The sequence below is a fragment of the Xenopus laevis genome, chromosome 5S (assembly GCF_017654675.1).
Source record: "Xenopus laevis strain J_2021 chromosome 5S, Xenopus_laevis_v10.1, whole genome shotgun sequence".
Taxonomy (NCBI): domain Eukaryota; kingdom Metazoa; phylum Chordata; class Amphibia; order Anura; family Pipidae; genus Xenopus; species Xenopus laevis.
Genome location: NC_054380.1, coordinates 119,883,464 through 119,900,705, shown reverse-complemented (window position 1 = coordinate 119,900,705; position 17,242 = coordinate 119,883,464). Strand labels below are relative to the sequence as shown.

Here is a 17,242-nt window from a genome sequence, read left to right as displayed (position 1 = left end):
TGCCAAAAGTTAAGGCAAGCTGGGTGTTACATTCAGCCCACCAGAACACCATTTTCTTCAAGACTAAAGGTGGCTATACATGGGCCGATAAAAGCTAACAGAGAGTCGGCCACTTATTGGCCCGTGTGTGGGACCCTCCAACAGGCCTCCCTGGTCGATATCTGGCCTAGAGTCGGGCAGTTGTCAGTCAGGCAGGGGTATAAATCCAGTCAGATTGCCCGAGGGCCCACGATCGGATCAGCCTGATATCGCCCTCCTCAATGAGACGTTGCCGGATCTCTCGGTGTATGGCCACCTCAACTCACTGTACCTTGTTTGTGCAATGCAGATAGTCTTATCAGATCCCTATGCTCCAATCACATGGCCAACCAGTAATAGTCTACAGCCAACCAAAGTGGTGATATTCAGTAACTCTGATCTCAACACTCAGAGCCCATTGGCTTATGGAGAGTGTGATCCAAGCAGAGGAATCTGACATTGTACACAAGGCCCAAGGCCAGGGCCAGACAAGGCAGAGTGAATGTTCCTCTGCTGCCACACAAATACATTCCCTTGGCATAGGTGCAGGCAGATGTGTTGCGCATTTAAGTGCAAACTCTTGCATTGCGGCGCCAAAATCTTCTGCTTCTTTCCGCACCCGAGCAGAGGCAATGTATTTGGGTGCAGACACATATGAGAGCACAACAGGGGCGGATTTTTGTCAAGCAGATCCACCTCATCAACCCTAGCCTAAATGTAGGAAGGACCAACTCTACAGTGGTACATAGCACAACATGGTCTTGCTAACTAGAGTGAGGGCACACAAAAGCCATCCTACAGTGACCGGGACAACCAGAATATGGCTGCCAAGCTTGCATTTACTCAAGGAAACTGAATTGTATAGACTGAAGCTTGAAATGCTTTTGGAAGCAGCATATAAATGAAACAGGTATGAAGGAATCTAGACAATGCCCCAGACATGAACAGAATAAAGGGACCATCAGCACTACAGGATCCGCTGTACAATGTGTCAGTCTGCTTCAAAAAGACACATATCTATAGAAGTAGCACAGTTTGTCTGCCAATTGTGTGAACGTGTGCCCTTTTATTTGAGCGCAGTATCCATGCGGACTATTCTGTCTCGGACGGTTCTAGCCGTCCTATATATCTGCAGGTTTAGGCCCATTATAGAATCGAACGCAATTACGTGTGTTGCAGTTACTTCTGACACTACAATCGACTTGATGAGACCAAAATACAACTCAAAGCTGCGTGATGTGGACTGCACCTCTAGAAGAGACCGGCAGCGTTGAACCGTCTACACCTCGTTGGGCCCTGGAACAAAGCTGCAATGGCAGTGAGCACACTATAATCACAATATAAAACACTGGCATTCCACTATGATCCATAATCTCCCTGAGCACCACAGTGATGATGTAACAGGGCCAAGAGTGGGGCGTTTGTGACAGTAAAGGTGGGTATCACACACAGTATATGTTGCATAGGTTTGATGGAGTTAGGCCAGCAGTGCCATATGCAGAACTGTATCCTAATCTAAACACTTAAGAGGCACATTTATCAAGGGTAGAATTTCGATTTCATGTGAGATTTTTTTTTTTTTTTTTTAAACTAGATTTTTTATTTAGATTTTACTCGAAATTAGAATGTGGGACATTTCTTAAAAAAATCCAATATGCCAAACGGACGTATTTTACCGACAAGAAAACTCAATCTCCAAATTGGTCACTGGGCCTCTCCCGTTGACATACAGTAATTCGGCAGGTTTTAGGTGGTGAATAGCCAAATTTGAATTCTTAAAGGAGAAGGAAAGGCTACAATTAAGGAAGCTTTATCAGAAAGGTTGATATAAATACACCAGTAAACCCTCAAAGTAATGCTGCCAATAGTCCTCTGTCAATAGAAACACTGCATTTCTTTCCTTCTATTGTGTACTCATGGGCTTCTGTATCAGACTTCCTGTTTTCAGCTTAAACCTCCAGGGCAGGGCTTGAGCATGCTCAGTTTGCTCCTCTCCTCCTTCCTTGTAATCTGAGCTCCAGAGCCCAGAGTGAGCAGAGAAACTCAGGCAGAAAGTGACGTCACACCAAGAAAATATGGCAGCTGCTATCCTAAACAAACAGAGAGAGCTTCTAGAGCTCTTTAATCAGGTATGGTAAAACATTCTACAGAATAAATAGCCACTATTGTGGCTAATTATTGGCAATTAACTGCTTTGCTGGCTTTCCTTCTCCTTTAAAGGGTATGATACATCTCAAAAATCTATTTTTTTTTTTTTTTTTTTTTAAACTTGGATAATTCCCTAATTGAATTTGACAGTTTCGACCATATTCGACCCTTAATAAATCTGCCCCTTAGGATCACAGTGTGGAGGCATTTGCAAAACATGAAAAGCTGATTTATTGTAAATTTAAATAATTGTAATAAGCAAACAGCTCAAATAGCTGCAACCTATGATACATTTCCCAGCATTGTTACCAACTAAACAGAGATTGCGGTGGGACCTGTAGCTCAGCAGCTCGAGCGTCACCAGTTGCCTGTTCCCGCGCATGCCCATTTATGTGAATATGTATTTGCATGTAGATTATAGAGCTGCTTTGTAAACAAGGTTTTCCAGGGAACCAAAGGCAACCAATATCTGCAGGACACTTTCACGACAGGGATCCCCAACCTTTTTTACCTGTGCGACATTTAAATGTAAAGAGAGTTGGGGAGCAACACAAGCAGGAAAAAAAAGCTGATAGGCAGTGCCAAACAAGTACATGGATTGATTGTATGGTAGCACCATGTGGCCAGGCAGACTGCAGAAGGCTTTGTTTGGTAGTATACATGGTCTTTGTGCCTTAAAGGATAAGTAAACCTTTAACATAAGTCAATGTAAAATTGATGAGGGGGCTACTCTAAGCACTTTTGTAATTCACATTCTTTATTTTCTTTTAATGCCAAGATATTAAGGCATGTATGTACTGTTAATATGAATGAATTTTGTTCCAACAGCACCACCTGCTGGTCAGTTTCCCACCAAGTAGTCAAGGAAGTTGTCAGGAGAAAGAAAGCGGCTGCTCTGATGTTCTTCTGCTTAGGAATAAAATTAGAAACATTTCTCACATATTTCCTAATTAGAAGAACATCAGAGCAGCCTCTTTCTTTCTCCTGACAACTTTGACTACTTGGTGGGAAACTGACCAGCAGGTGGTGCTGTTGGAACAAAATTCATTCATATTAACAGTTCATGTATGCCTTAATATCTTGGAATTAAAAGAAAATAAATAACGAATGTAAATTGCAAAAGTTATTAGAATAGCAGCCTCGACAATTTTACTTTCACTTGTTTTAAAGGTTTAATTATCCTTTAAAACTTGCCTGCACAACAGGAATTCAAAAAGAAGCACCTGCTTTGAGGTCCCTGGGAGCAACATTAAATGGGTCGGTGAGGAACATTTTACTCAAGAGCCACTGGTTGGGGATCACTGGTTCACATTGTTAAACAGCCTCCTAAATCCCACGACAGACATTGCAGGGCAGTAGGAAAGTTGTGGGTTACCTTTTACAATCAATAACGTCATTTCATTTTAGAACGCTCCTAAATCTCAGGAGAGGATCCAACATTTCTCTGCCTTTGTTACAAGGGTGAAAATGAATGTCACATGAGCACGGCTGTCCACAAAATCTGAAGACAGGAACTCATCATTCTGCATGATGACCACTTGGGTCGCTACTTCACTAGCTGCGGTCAGTAGGTGTGTTACAGTTGTGTTCAACTCCACCAATTCATTTCTAGCAACCACCCAAATCAAAGCAGCAACACAAACAGCCTAAAAGGCCTTCAGGTCTCGAGGCACAGCCGTGCACCAATCAGGACCACCGTTTAGGGAACACGATAAGACCACAACTCCACACTGTGTTTCCTTTTTTCCCCAAAACGGAGGATACGAACCCCATTAATATTTATCAATATATTTGATAATATGTAAAATCCAAGGATTTCAGAATTAAAATGTTAGCTTCCATTTAATGTAAATAAAGCATACTGAGAATAGATGCCCGAAGGAATAGAGACAGAAGAGGTGATTGTATTCAATATGCTAAGGGTCCGACGGTATTTTGAAACAACTTAAAGGATAAGTAAACCTTTAAAATAAGTGAATGTAAAATTGATGAGGGGGCTATTCTAAGCACTTTTGCAATGTACATTCATTGTTTATTTTTTCATTCCAAGATATTAAGGGATACATGCACCGTTAATATGATTTCATTTTGTTCCAACAGCTCCACCAGTCTGACCAACAAGTAGTTAAGGAAGTTGTCAGGAGAAAGAATGTTCTTCTGGAAAGATATGAGAAAGGTTTCTAATGTTTTTCCTAAGCAGAAGACCACAAGAGCAGCCCTATTTTTTCTACTGACAACTTCCTTGACTTAGAATAGCGCCCTCATCAATTTCACACTCACTTATTTTAAAGGTTTACTTATCCTTTAAAGATTAGCTAGAAGGGGGGCTAATATTTCTGCTGTGCCTCTGTGTGGAACAGTATAAATGAAGATGTGTTTGTACAAGCACCTTGACACTAATGAATTTGGGAAGGGCGAGTGCCATGTGAGGGTGAGAATATACTCTAGCCATTTGCCTTCTACCTCTGATAGAACCCTACTGGACAACAGCGTTTCTCATCTAAAAAAGTGACAATGCAAGACAAACCACCATCTAACAAATAAATGACATTTATGAGCCTTGTGTCCCTTTTATAGCTCACAAGACAATATATCTTCATTCTGCCATATCTCTCACACACATATATATACATATATATATATATATACACATATATATATATATATATATACACATATATATATATATATATATACACATATATATATATATATATATACACATATATATATATATATATATACACATATATATATATATACACATATATATATATATATATACACATATATATATATATATATATATATACACATATATATATATATACACATATATATATATATACACATATATATATATATATACACATATATATATATATACACATATATATATATATACACATATATATATATATACACACATATATATATATATATACACATATATATATATATACATATACATATACACATATATATATATATACATATACACATATATATATATATACACATATATATATATATATATATACACATATATATATATATACACATATATATATATATATATATATACACATATATATATATATATATATACACATATATATATATATATATATATATATATATATATATATATATATATATATATATATATATATATATATATATATATATATATATATATATATATATATATATATTAAAACTCTTACATCATGCCGTGTTTAATACTCAGTGCTTTTTGTTCCGTATAACACTTTAAAAAGGAGTAAATTCATCTTTTCTTTCCTAAGAAGAGTTACCAATAATATATACTGTAAAATGTGCACCTAAAGTCTGAATGTGGTGTCGTTCTATATGTGACTGAAATGAAAATTCAGTTGAAAAGTTCTAAACTGCTTATTACCTGCAAAAAAAAAAAATAGACAAGCTTTACATAACCATTGACAAAAACAGGCTGGTCGGATGATTACAAAGAATTCATGACAGATGTTATTTTTGTGGTTGCGCTTTTTGCCAAAGGTTGTTTTCTATAAATCAGGTGCTTCAAACATGGGAACTGAAGTAGAGGAAAAACAAAGACATACAGAATTTAGGGTTACAATTTCTCTTATCACCAAACTCTTTTTCGTGTCCCACCCCACTGCCCCTTCCCTCCCGGCCCTCACATACAAAGAACACATAACTTAGCAATGAACACACTTGATACAAGTGACCTATATGCTGAAGTTCCGGCAAAGTTAACCAAACAGATCTATAGCTGCCAAAAAACTGCTTGCCATTCGCCTGCTTTGTTCAAGTCAGGGAACAGCCGTCCCATTTAACAGTCGAATCGAAGATCTATAGCTTCGTCTAAGCTTTTGTCGTCATGGGGACTGGCAGCTAAAAAAGTTGCTACAGGGGACCCTGTGACGTTGATGAGACTGGTGCTTGTGCTGGCGTTTCGCACAGCAATGCTCGTTACGTTAATGCCCAGCGTAAGCCTGGTCTGCTCCAGAGCCTTTTCTGGAACTGCAAATGCCTCCAGCTTCTTCTCTCCGTTTGCCATGTATGAGTTTTGGCAGCCACGGCAAATGCAGTCCAGACAGGCTTTGCGATTTGAATAGCAAGGACATCGCTGTCCTCGGCACGTAAGAACACTTGGATTTTGGGTCGCACGTCCACATTTGCAGCCTTTCTTCTCTTGCGGCTTTTTATATACAGTTTTGGTGGGACTCCCGGGCATCACATTGTTGGAGAAGATTTTTTCCTTTACCTTGTCTTTCGTTTTCAGCAAGGCCGGTTTCGATTTTTGATGGGGTTTCTTGGGACCATGCTCCGGATTCTTTTTCAAGTTTTTATTAGACAAGAGAATGGTTTTGCTGATTTTGGGTGAGCTACCCCCATTGGGGACAGTTGCCATCGGCTGCAAAAAGTTCCTGTTTTCCCGCGTCAATAACAGAGGTGCAGGAGATCCCAGAGTTGGCCCAAGTATGATGCTAGAGATCGGTAACGGAAGCACCTTCTCACTGTCACTTTCGGAACGGGATCGCTTGCGATGCGTCTTTACCATTTTTAGGGTGGCGGCGGTACAGGAGATCCCATGTGCTGGAGCGTGGCTGTCAGACAGCAAAACAGTGTGAGTTAAGGGTTGGGGACAGAGTTCCAAGAAAGCCCCGTTAGACGTTGTGTTGTCCAGACTGTGTTGCAAATCACAGTCATTGACCTCTGAATTTGAAACGCTCTCTAAGCTCTGCAGGACTTCTTCCACGCTCAGCAACAACGGGCCACCACTTTTAAGATCATCATTATAGCCACAAATATCAAGTCCTGCGGCACACAAGTCACTAGCGGAGACTGGATCACAGACCGTATCTAAGCTCTCCGATAGGTCTTCTGTTTTTATGTCAACTGCTGTGCAACAGAGGTCCATTGGACTGGGACTTTCAGGGGAGGGGATATTTACAGGGAGTTCAGTTTCAGACAGCCCATTGCAATTGGGTAATCCATTAGAGAGCAAGAACTCTGGCTCAATACTAGGTCTGTCTTGTGGTAGCTGACAGATGGTTGCTTCAGATTCGGAGCCATTTTCAGATTTCGTTGCCAATGGAGAATGTGAGGGACACAAAGGGGAGGATGGTTCTGAGGGGACTTCCTGTTCTTCCTCAGCTGGAGGTTCTTCAGGAAGAAAAGCTAAAATGTCTGCAGAACACTCGACTGTATTTAATAATATGTCCTGTGCCAGCGGCGTTTGCGTGATATATTCGCACAGCTTTTTGTAACAGTTCACCAGGATGCTCAGTTGCTTGTTCTCCTCAAACTGCTCATAGTCTTTGCACCAGCTGCAAGAAGGTTTCATCACCATCTTCTTACCCTTGCACGGCTTACACACATAGTGCTGGCAGGTTGAGTTGACGGGTGCAATGGGATCTTCCAGCAATTTTCCTGGTAAAACAATGAAAAAGAAAAGCAAGTCAACAACATGTCGTGAAACTGTTCCGGCTTTGAGTATATAGCAGCTCTAACTTGGCATTTAGCAACATTCTTTTGGCCGGATATAAGACTGCCTGGAATTGTGTCAGTTTAAAGACCTACCACCAAAACACTCTACTTGGTCAGACACGCTTAAATGTGTGTTTCACCTTTAATATGCTATAGAATGGCCAATTCTAGGCAACATTTCAACTGGTCTTCATTATTTTTTTTTTTAATTATTTGCCTTCTTCTTCTGACTCTTCCCAGCTTTCAAAAGAGGGTCATCGACCCCTTCGAAAAAAAAAAATGCTCTGTAAGGCAACACATTTATTGTTATTACTACTTTTTAATACTCATCTTTCTACTCAGCCTCTCTCCTATTCATATTCCAGTCTCTTATTCGAATCATATTCCGATCTCTTATTCGAATCATAATCTAGTTTCTTATTCGAATCATAATCTAGTCTCTTATTCGAATCATATCCTAGTCTCTTATTCGAATCATATCCTAGTCTCTTATTCGAATCATATTCTAGTCTCTTATTCGAATCATATCCTAGTCTCATATTCAAATCATATCCTAGTCTCATTCGAATCAGTGCATGGTTGCCAGGGTAACTTGGACCCTAGCAACCAGAGTGCAGAAACTGCGAACTGGAGATCTGCTAAATAAAAAGCGAAATAACTCAAAAACCACAAGTAATGAAAACCAATTGCAAATTGTTTCAAAATATCACTCTGTATCATACTAAAAGTTAACCCAAAGGTGAACAACCACAGGGCACATAAAGGCAGAAAACGGTCACCGTGGGTTGGTAGTGGGATTTTTCTCCAGCATCCTTTAGTAGAGATACTCATAGCATTCCAGGCTACTGGAGAATCACATTGTCCACTGCAGCATGACACAGATCCACCACTCCTGGGGATGCATGTTAAAGGGGAAATATGACAAAAATGAACATTTAATATAAGCTTCAGCATACTGAAATAATAAAGTTTCTAAATTCAACCAATTAAAAATTCTGTACCGTTTCTGAAATAATCAAGTTTATCTTCACTATTCCTCTCTCAGCGTCTGTTTCTGTTCATTCTCTCTTCATGCAGCAATTGGGTGTCAGATTTTCATTGACGGTTACTTCCAATATATCTTATAGGAGGGGCTTCCTTTCCTAGAAGATGTATTAGAGCTCGTGCTATTAAAATCACCAGACATCATGTCTCTCTACATGCAGAATTTGTGCAAAAGTCAGTTATTTTGTTTGTGTTGAAATCAGTTATTTGAGTGAGCTCTAATACATCTGCTAGGAAAGGGAGCCCCCTATAAAATATATTGGATCATTCATCTGATACCCAACTCCTGCATGAAGACAGAATGAAGAGAAACAGATGCTGAGAGAGGGCTAGTGAAGATAAACTTGATTATTTCAGAAACAATGCAGAATTTTTAATTGATTGTATTTCCCTTATTTCAGTATGAGGAAGCTTATATTAAACATTCATTTTCGTGATAGTTCCCCTTTAAACAGATATGGTCATTAGAATGGAAAATTACTTTGGGATGAAAGCGTGCATTATTTTGTTTGTTACTATACTTCTGAATGAAAAGCTTTACGGAGAAGGAAAGGCTGGGTGCACTTGGGGGTGCCAAATGTTATGCACCGCCAAGTGATTGTATTGACTTACCTGAAGCCCAGGGTTATACCAGTGAGCACCACGGAGCAATCCACTAACCTCTTCCTACTTCTTCGTGTGGCTGCACATGCACAGTAGAATGAAAAGCAGAACTTTAACTAAAAAGTCGGCTATTTCGCTCAACTGCATCATGCATTTGCCCCGGGAAATTTGGAGAAAGAAGAAGTGGATAGCTCCGTGGTGCTCACTGGTATAACCCCAGGCTTCAGGTAAGTCAATACAATCACTTGGGGTGCATAACATTTGGCACCGCCAAGCCTTTCCTTCACCTTTAACATACTGTATAAGCCCCGGCAGCTGTGTTTATAAATGCAAGCACATTTAACTACAAGTATTTTAACATTACAACCACTCCCAAAGAAAGGGGAAAAGAAAAAAACTCATAAGGTTTTACAGCATTATTTCTCAGCGTGTATGGTAATGTGTAAGCTTTGCATAGCCTGCAGTAAGAAGGAGTTCCAGTGTGCAGCAGACACAAGGTGGAGCCGGCTCCATGTACACATAAAGCACATTTTCAGCTCAGCTCTTGCGGCTACAGACTTACAATGTCAACAGAGAGGCAGACCAGACACAAACCAATCCCGTGCAGGGGTGTGGCTACGGAACACGGCAACACAAAACGAAAAAGCTCTATGCTCATAAAGGCTTACACATAGATGTACTTATATTGACGGTGCTACTTTTCCATGTTACACACAACCCGACACGTTCAAACTAAAAGCCAAGGAGTTGCCCTATAGGTTATGAGATCTTACATAACATCAAAAAAGATCCACTGGATATGGTTTATCCCTGTTTGCAAATATATTCAGTGTCTGCCCGCACCTGAGCAGATACAACAATGTTGGGTAGAAGCAGAGCAGGAGTGGATTCTAGGGACCCACTTCTCCACGCATTAAAAAAAACACTATAAAAATGGGATGCGCTTCCAAGAGTTTGTCCATTGCTAAGAAAAAAAAAAGTGCCAAATAGTGTATTATTCCTTTAGTAAAACAGCTGTATTTAGAGTCTGATCAACTCACATTCGGTCAGAATAGTCACAGACAGGGGCAGTTACTATTGTGACAGAACACGAGTAGTTCCGATTCTAAATACGGCTGATATACTAAAGGAAAAATATACTATTTGGCACATTGTGCATTTCAGTGACAGCGGTATGAATGCCCAGCAGTCATACATGCACCAGTCACACAGTAGCCAGTAATATAAATGTAAGTATCTCAGTGTAACCAGAGGCTGATTATATACATATATATTATGCATTAACAAAGAGATCCTTTAAATGGGATGTAAGTACTGAAAAAGCAAATTTCCAACATACATTGATTATAAATCTACAGTGCTTTAGAAGTTGTGTAAATGTAATTTCTAGTGAAAGTATCTGTCCCTTTCTGCACTGCGGATTCTGACTCCAGGCTCGATGTAACAGAAGCCAGACTGTTCGTCGGTCTGTAATTCGGGGGCCTCCACTACACGGTCAACTGGGACAGAGCAGAAAGGAACACACAGACGCTGTTCTTTAATTACAAGTACCTTTAAACTTAAATGTTAATTAGGGTATACAAATAGTATTGTACTTGTATTCCCTTTAAGTCTAAATACAATGGTTTGGGTGGCAATTCCGGTACCCAAACTCCTTCCCAGGTAGTAGTAAGGGGTGGTGTCTACCAAGTATCTTACTTCCTTACCAGCAAAGATCAAAAGCTTACACTCAACCAATCAGCACCCTTGTCAGGAACACAGGGACTCTGTCTTTGTATATACAAAGGGTAAATAAAAATACAGAGAAAGTGAGTCTTACTATAAGGGTCAGGGCAAACAGGCAGATTCAGGGAGATTAGTCGTCCGTCGACAAATCTCCTTTGGTGCGACAAATCTCCCCAAACTGCCTCCCTGCCGGCTAAAATGTAAATAGCCGACGGGGTGGCACTTGGACCGATTCGTTTTCTTTAGTTGTCTGAAGTTGCCTGACAAGGAAACTTCATGCGACATTGGAAAATGAATCGCTCCGAGTGCCATCCCGCCAGCGATTTACATTCTAGTCTGCGGGAATGCAGATAGGGGAGATTAGTCGCCCTGAAGAAGAGAAGATTTGTCGCCGGGCGACTAATCTCCACAAATCTGTCTGTGTGCCCTGACCCTAAGGGCTCTTACACATGAGTTTCTTGCTCCGTTCAAGCAGCAAGAAACACATTCTATTCTTTTTCACACAGGAATTCCTAAGTGTCAAACGCAGGTGGAACACAATTGCATTACACCTGTGCTCCACACTCACAAGCTCATATGTGACTACACTCTTATTTCAATGAATGGAATGTTTCTTTCTGCGCTCTAACACATTAAATCGACCACATGGAATGCAGCAAGAAAGGCCTATGTGTTAGAGTCCTTAACCAACCTCAGTCCTCAGTGCATGCGAGTACAGACAAGGTAACGGCACTATCACACGTGCAATGGATTTAACATTAAAGGCCAAGTTACAACGCTGATTAAGTGGCATAAAAACCGGTTTGCTCCCCTGTCAATCATTAAAGTCACACACTGGAGGAGGGATAAGGACCAGAGGCACCTGCTGCTGGAGGGCTTCCACCCCGTCCTTTCCAATAATAATAATAGACTATTGAGTAAAGAGACTAGAAGGAGCTACAATAAAGAGGGTGCAGGAATATTATCCTCAGACTGAATGGAACATCCCCCTCCCAACAAGCCTCCCGGGCCCTTCCCCTGCTCTCACCACACACACAGCAGGCCAAGGCCTGGCGGAAATAGGGCAGCATCTTGCAGATCTCGGCGGAGGCCTGAGGATCCCCGGGGTGGTAGTTGAGCACCAGGCGGCTCGCTGAGATGTACAGGGAGGTGGCAGTCACCGGGTTCATTGCAGCCTCCAGAGCGCGGCCTCCGCCGTATTCCAAAGAAAGGCGATTCCACACGGGCAGTCGGTGCTGCTTCGCCACTACATCCCGCTCACAGGGAGTCACATAGCGGCCCCAGTCCCACACACGCACGGAGGGGCCCCGGTGTCACAGGGCAGGAGGAGGCGGCGGCGGCCGGGCGCCCATATTCGGCACAGAGGAAGCGGCTAGGGGCTCGGCCAGGAGGACTCCATGTTCCCCGCCGCGTGAGGGCAGCGCTTTGTCTCTCACACACACACACTGGTCCCCAGGCAGCAGCAGCGACTCTCCCCGCTCTCCGTCCCGTTAGTAACAACAGCAGTCTCTGGACACGGAAGGCCGACACCGCTACACACGTATCCGGGCCTCTCGCTCCCCTGTGCGCGGCCTACTCCGCTCTCCGTACACAAACGCCGCGCGTCGCCGAGTGGGAAAATCAGGCCAGGCCGCGGCCTCTCTCTCTGTGTATATGTGTGTGTGGTACAGCGGCGCTCGCGGCCTCTCTTTCTCCCCTCGGTGTATAAGGTGGGGGCGGGGTTGATGCGGGTCTCACGCACGCGCTTGCCACTTTCTCTCTCCGGTTCCTGTCTCGCGCGCCCAGTGGCGGGAAGTGCTTCAGCTGAGGGGCGGCGCGCGCGCGGGCTGTGGAAAAGGAGTGCACGGGAGCGGCGCAACGCGCATGCGCGTCATTAAATCCGAGGCAAAAGGAAGAGTCGATTGGGGGGGGGTATCCTGCGTGTGACAATGCTGGGAGCCGTCAGTCTCTTCACGGCTTAGCCTAGCGCTCAATTGCCAGGATATACAATGCAGCAGAGACACAGCTAAATACTATATGCTGCTGGCACAGGGGATGAGGGATTCGCTTTTTGTTTATGTACTAGCGCAGTAACCCACTGCAACCACCCGGCAGTAGAGCCGCTTTTAATCGATTCATCTACAGCGGGAAGCGCTATGTGCAGCAGCCCCTGTACCAGGCTTGTATCCGGTGTGTGGGACGGTCCATGTTCCCGCGGGGGTGGCTGGATTCATCACGTACAAAGGACATTTCTATATACACTGATAATCACCGGCCAACTGACTGATCCGCATCCAGCTGCAGTTGCACACACTCTCCATAGACAGTGCTCGGGCCTGCTGCCAATTGCCTGCATTTCACTCCAGTTTCAGGAGGACAGCCCCCCCCCCTCTGGCCTTTCCCACAATGGGGTCACTGCATTGTACAACTGTAACCAGGGCTTCCTGTTGTTGTACTGAGCCTTGGAAGCCATTACAAATAGTGTTTGTATAGGGAGTCCCAGAAAGCCGGATTTATTTGGGGGCTCAGACATCACCCCAGGCCAATGCTCATTTTAGTGAGCCGCTAGAGTTGCACATTATGGAAAAAAATACCGGCCTTCCTATATATTTATCTTTTTAACATTGGGATCAGCCATCATTTTTACAGGCCAGATGGCAACCCTAGTGCTGCCACCTTTGCAAATGGCTAAACCCAAACAATGGGGGCGGGGCAGATAGGATTGGGGGTGGAGCAGTGATCTTGGGGCGCAATGATGTCAGAGGCAAGCACAATGATGTCATGGAGCTATGATGCGGGTCAGGGTTATTACATTATTTACATGCAAATTGCTGGTTCGCAATGTTTTAAATGGATTTTGAACAGACAGCTGTTTGACAAACTGAGATGTCCAGCTGAAAACCCTACCTCTATCTATTTTGCAGATAAGACAAAAATAAAAATCAAGACCGCTTCAGCTCACCAGACCTCCCTTCCTCCAGGTGCTCATTCGACAGTGTCCCCACTATAGGCATATATAACTCAGACAGACAGACGGCACTTCTGGAATGTGGTTTATTAGGGTTGCTGCAGTTAGACACCTAACGCGTTTCGGGAATGTATCCCTTAATCATAGGCACCTTATCTATTTTGCCTGATGAGTAAGACCACAGGTATGGGATCTATTAAACACAAATCCGTTATCCAGAAAGCTCTGAAATGCAGCAATGCTCACTTAGAAAAACAATTTTTATGTTTGACTGATTTGCTTATTTCTGTTTCTTTCATGACAAGAAATTAACCGCACTTCATAATAACTAAGCCACGTCAAGGTGAGTATCTTGGTATTTAATTGGTTTTTATTTGGCCGGATTATTGTTCGGTTTTCACAAGGCTGAAAACCGAACATAAAGTTGAGACCGGAACAGGCCTTAGAAAAAAAATAAACTGTTTGGGTCAAAACTGAACAGGTGGAAACCCTAATGCCGGCCCACGGAAGAACTACCACAATGCTTCTCCGCCACCAGGTGTCCCCAGAGCACACAATGCTTAGCAGAGTCCCATCCAAAGAGATAACAATTGCAAAAACTGCAGAAAACGAAGACCAATTGCAAATAGTTTCAGAATATCCCTGTCTACAAGGCTCAGAGTTTGTGGCAAATGGCAGAGGGGCTGCTGTAAGTTGCCATAGACGGTCACTATTTATTGGGCTGTTTGGGCCTCTATGTACTTGAATGACAGGGTCTATTTTGAATCTCGCTCTGGACCAGCGTATATAGCAGCCTTTTTGTTCTAGGATCAAAGAGAAGAACCTCATAAGCAATCAGTCACCTCAGGGATTTTGTGCACTTATTACTTTTATCTACTGACAGACTAGTGACAGACCATCTGCCGGCCCTTCTGCCTCTTCTACTAATGAAGGGAGAGCACACACTGCAAATAAAGCCAGTACATGACAATGCAGATGTATTTGTACAGTAAGGGTTCAATATTGGTTCTCACTATAAAAAAGAATAAGAAACCCATGCTCATCTGGACATATGGCCAATCAGGTTGGTCCTTTAGACTGTAATTTGGGTGGATCGAGGAGTATTAGTATTGGCAGAAAATGTCAGTCCGTAGGCTTAAATAAACAAGAGTTGTTGCTTTGCAAATCCTTGCTGTTCTAAACAGAAAATTAAAACGTGGCCCTACACCATACCTCCCAACATTTTGGAAGTAAAAAGATGGACAAAAAATGTTTTTGCACGTAGAACAGCAACATTTTGACCACGCCCCTTTCTGTGGCCACACCCCCTAATTACCATGTTCCTTTTACAAAATTTGGCAGGTTATGAAAGTTTGAAAATATTTCTCCTTATCTAAACAGTTTTTTGTGTCTCTAAATTCTTACAAAGTATCTTATTTGCACATGTTAGCTGTTCTGGGCTCTCTGCTAAAAGCCAATTAAGTTAGAAACTTTGTTTCTTTTTCTGGCTGTTCAGTGCAGAGAAAAGAGGGACTTTCCAGTACAAATGAGGGACTGCAGGTTGAGCTGTCAAAAGAGGGACTGTCCCTCTGAAAAAGTGACAGTTTGGAGGTTTGCTACACAACTATAGCCCCTTGTAAAGTATCTGTCCATTTGGCCCATGGGCCAGTCCACCAGAGTACTGTCAGCCCATGAGTGATTTTTTTTTTTTTTTTTAAAGTTCACTTTTATTTAACAGTAGGCAAACTGACATATTTGTTCATATCAAATAGACAAGTGTGATCAAAATATACAGTCCACATGCAATATTCAAGCAGGTTCACAAATAAAATATTGCTTTCGTCAAAGACAGGTTTGGATCAAATCGTTTACAGAACTTTGGGGTTGGGGTATACCTCAAGCCATCTCTCCCAGATTTTGTCGAATTTAGTTGAGGAGCCACGAGCTTCATAAGTGAGTTTAATGAGTGGTAAATTGCGGTTGACCAAGTTAAGCCAGTAGTGAGCTGAAGGAGGCTCAGGCTGAAGCCATTGAAGGATTATGGCTTTTTTAGCATAAAATAGCAAAGTACGATACAAAATTCTAACATGGGTCAGCGGAACCATATTGTCCACGACTCCCAAAAGACAGGCTTCAGGAGAGAGGACCTGTGGCAACTCCAGGTTATCACTCAAACATTCAACCACTTTACGCCAGAATTTAACAATTTTGGGACATGACCACAAAACATGTAAAAGATCTGCTGTTTGATTCTGGCATCTGGGACAGGCTGGAAAAATCTTATGCAATCTGAGGGGGCCCATGAGTGATTTTTAGTATGATATAGAGCAGGGGTCCCCCAACCTTTTTCACCCCTGAGCCACATTCAGGTAAAAAGAGTTGGGGAGCAACACAGGGCATGAAAAAGTCTCTTGGGGTGCCAAATAAGGACTGTGATTGGCTATTTGGTAGCATTGAGGACACAGAGCAACATCCAAGGGTGGGAGAGCAACATGTTGCTCACAAGCTACTAGTTGGGGATCACTGATATAGTGATCTATATAGAGTGATATTCCGAGACAATTGTTTTTATTTGTAGTTTTTGAGTTATTTAGCTTTTTATTCAGCAGCTCTCCAGATTGCTATTATAGGGTCCAAATGACCCAAGAAACCTTGCACTGATTTGAATAAGAGATTGGAATATGAATAGGAAAGTGCTTAAATAGTCGATTAATAAAAAGTAGCAATAACAATACAACGGTAGCTTTACAGAGCATTTCGTTTTTTTAGATGAGGTCAGTGACCCCCCCCCCCCACTTGAAAGCTGGAAAGAGTCAGAAGAAGAAAAAATAAAGAAAAACAAAATGAAAAGTTGCTTAGAATTGGCCATTCTATAACATACTAAAAGTTAACTGAAAGGTGAACCTTCCCTTTAAATCCAGTAATGTAGCAGTACCACGTGCCTAAATAACGCTCTTACAGCTGCTAAGAACTAGTGATAAGCACATTTTCTCAACAGCCATGGATTCACAGAATTCAAAAAGACCAACCGAAATTAAGTCAAAGTTTTTTTTTTGGTTGAATAGGTCCATTTCGATCAAATAGGTCCGTATTCGGACGAATAAGAATCGAAGGAATAGCAAATTCGATTGAATTTGAAAAACCAATTGACTCCACTTAGGTTCTAGGAGGTCCCCCATAGGCTAAAACAGCAATTCAGCAGGTTTTAGATTGCGAATGGTCGAAGTCGATTTTTTAAAGAGACAGTACATTATACATTTCGATATTCGATTTTTTTTCAAA

The 17,242-nt window shown here is 42.1% G+C and overlaps 1 protein-coding gene across 2 annotated transcripts; it reads right to left on the bottom strand.

Moving 5' to 3' along the window:
- Positions 1-5,650: 5,650 nt before the first annotated feature.
- Positions 5,651-13,624, bottom strand: msl2.S (MSL complex subunit 2 S homeolog). Of its 2 annotated transcripts, none has more exons than XM_018265904.2 (2): positions 12,062-13,624; positions 5,651-7,605 (listed from the first exon to the last, which is right to left on the bottom strand). In XM_018265904.2, exons 1-2 carry the CDS (start codon positions 12,201-12,203, stop codon positions 6,002-6,004), a joined length of 1,746 nt encoding a protein of 581 aa, XP_018121393.1. In that variant the 5' UTR covers positions 12,204-13,624; the 3' UTR covers positions 5,651-6,001. The 2 variants fall into 2 exon arrangements, with proteins under 2 accessions (XP_018121393.1, XP_041420947.1); XM_041565013.1 differs by lacking the exon at positions 12,062-13,624 and adding an exon at positions 8,442-8,650.
- Positions 13,625-17,242: the final 3,618 nt, after the last annotated feature.

Bases quoted from the DNA above. Each gene is read 5' to 3' on its own strand.
- msl2.S (XM_041565013.1), bottom strand. From the start codon at position 8,616: ATGCTGAAGCTTATATTAAATGTTCATTTTTGTCATATTTCCCCTTTA. The intron at 7,606-8,441 runs GTGACCGTTTTC...TTGTTTTACCAG, and splicing joins AATCCCACTACCAACCCACG to GAAAATTGCTGGAAGATCCC.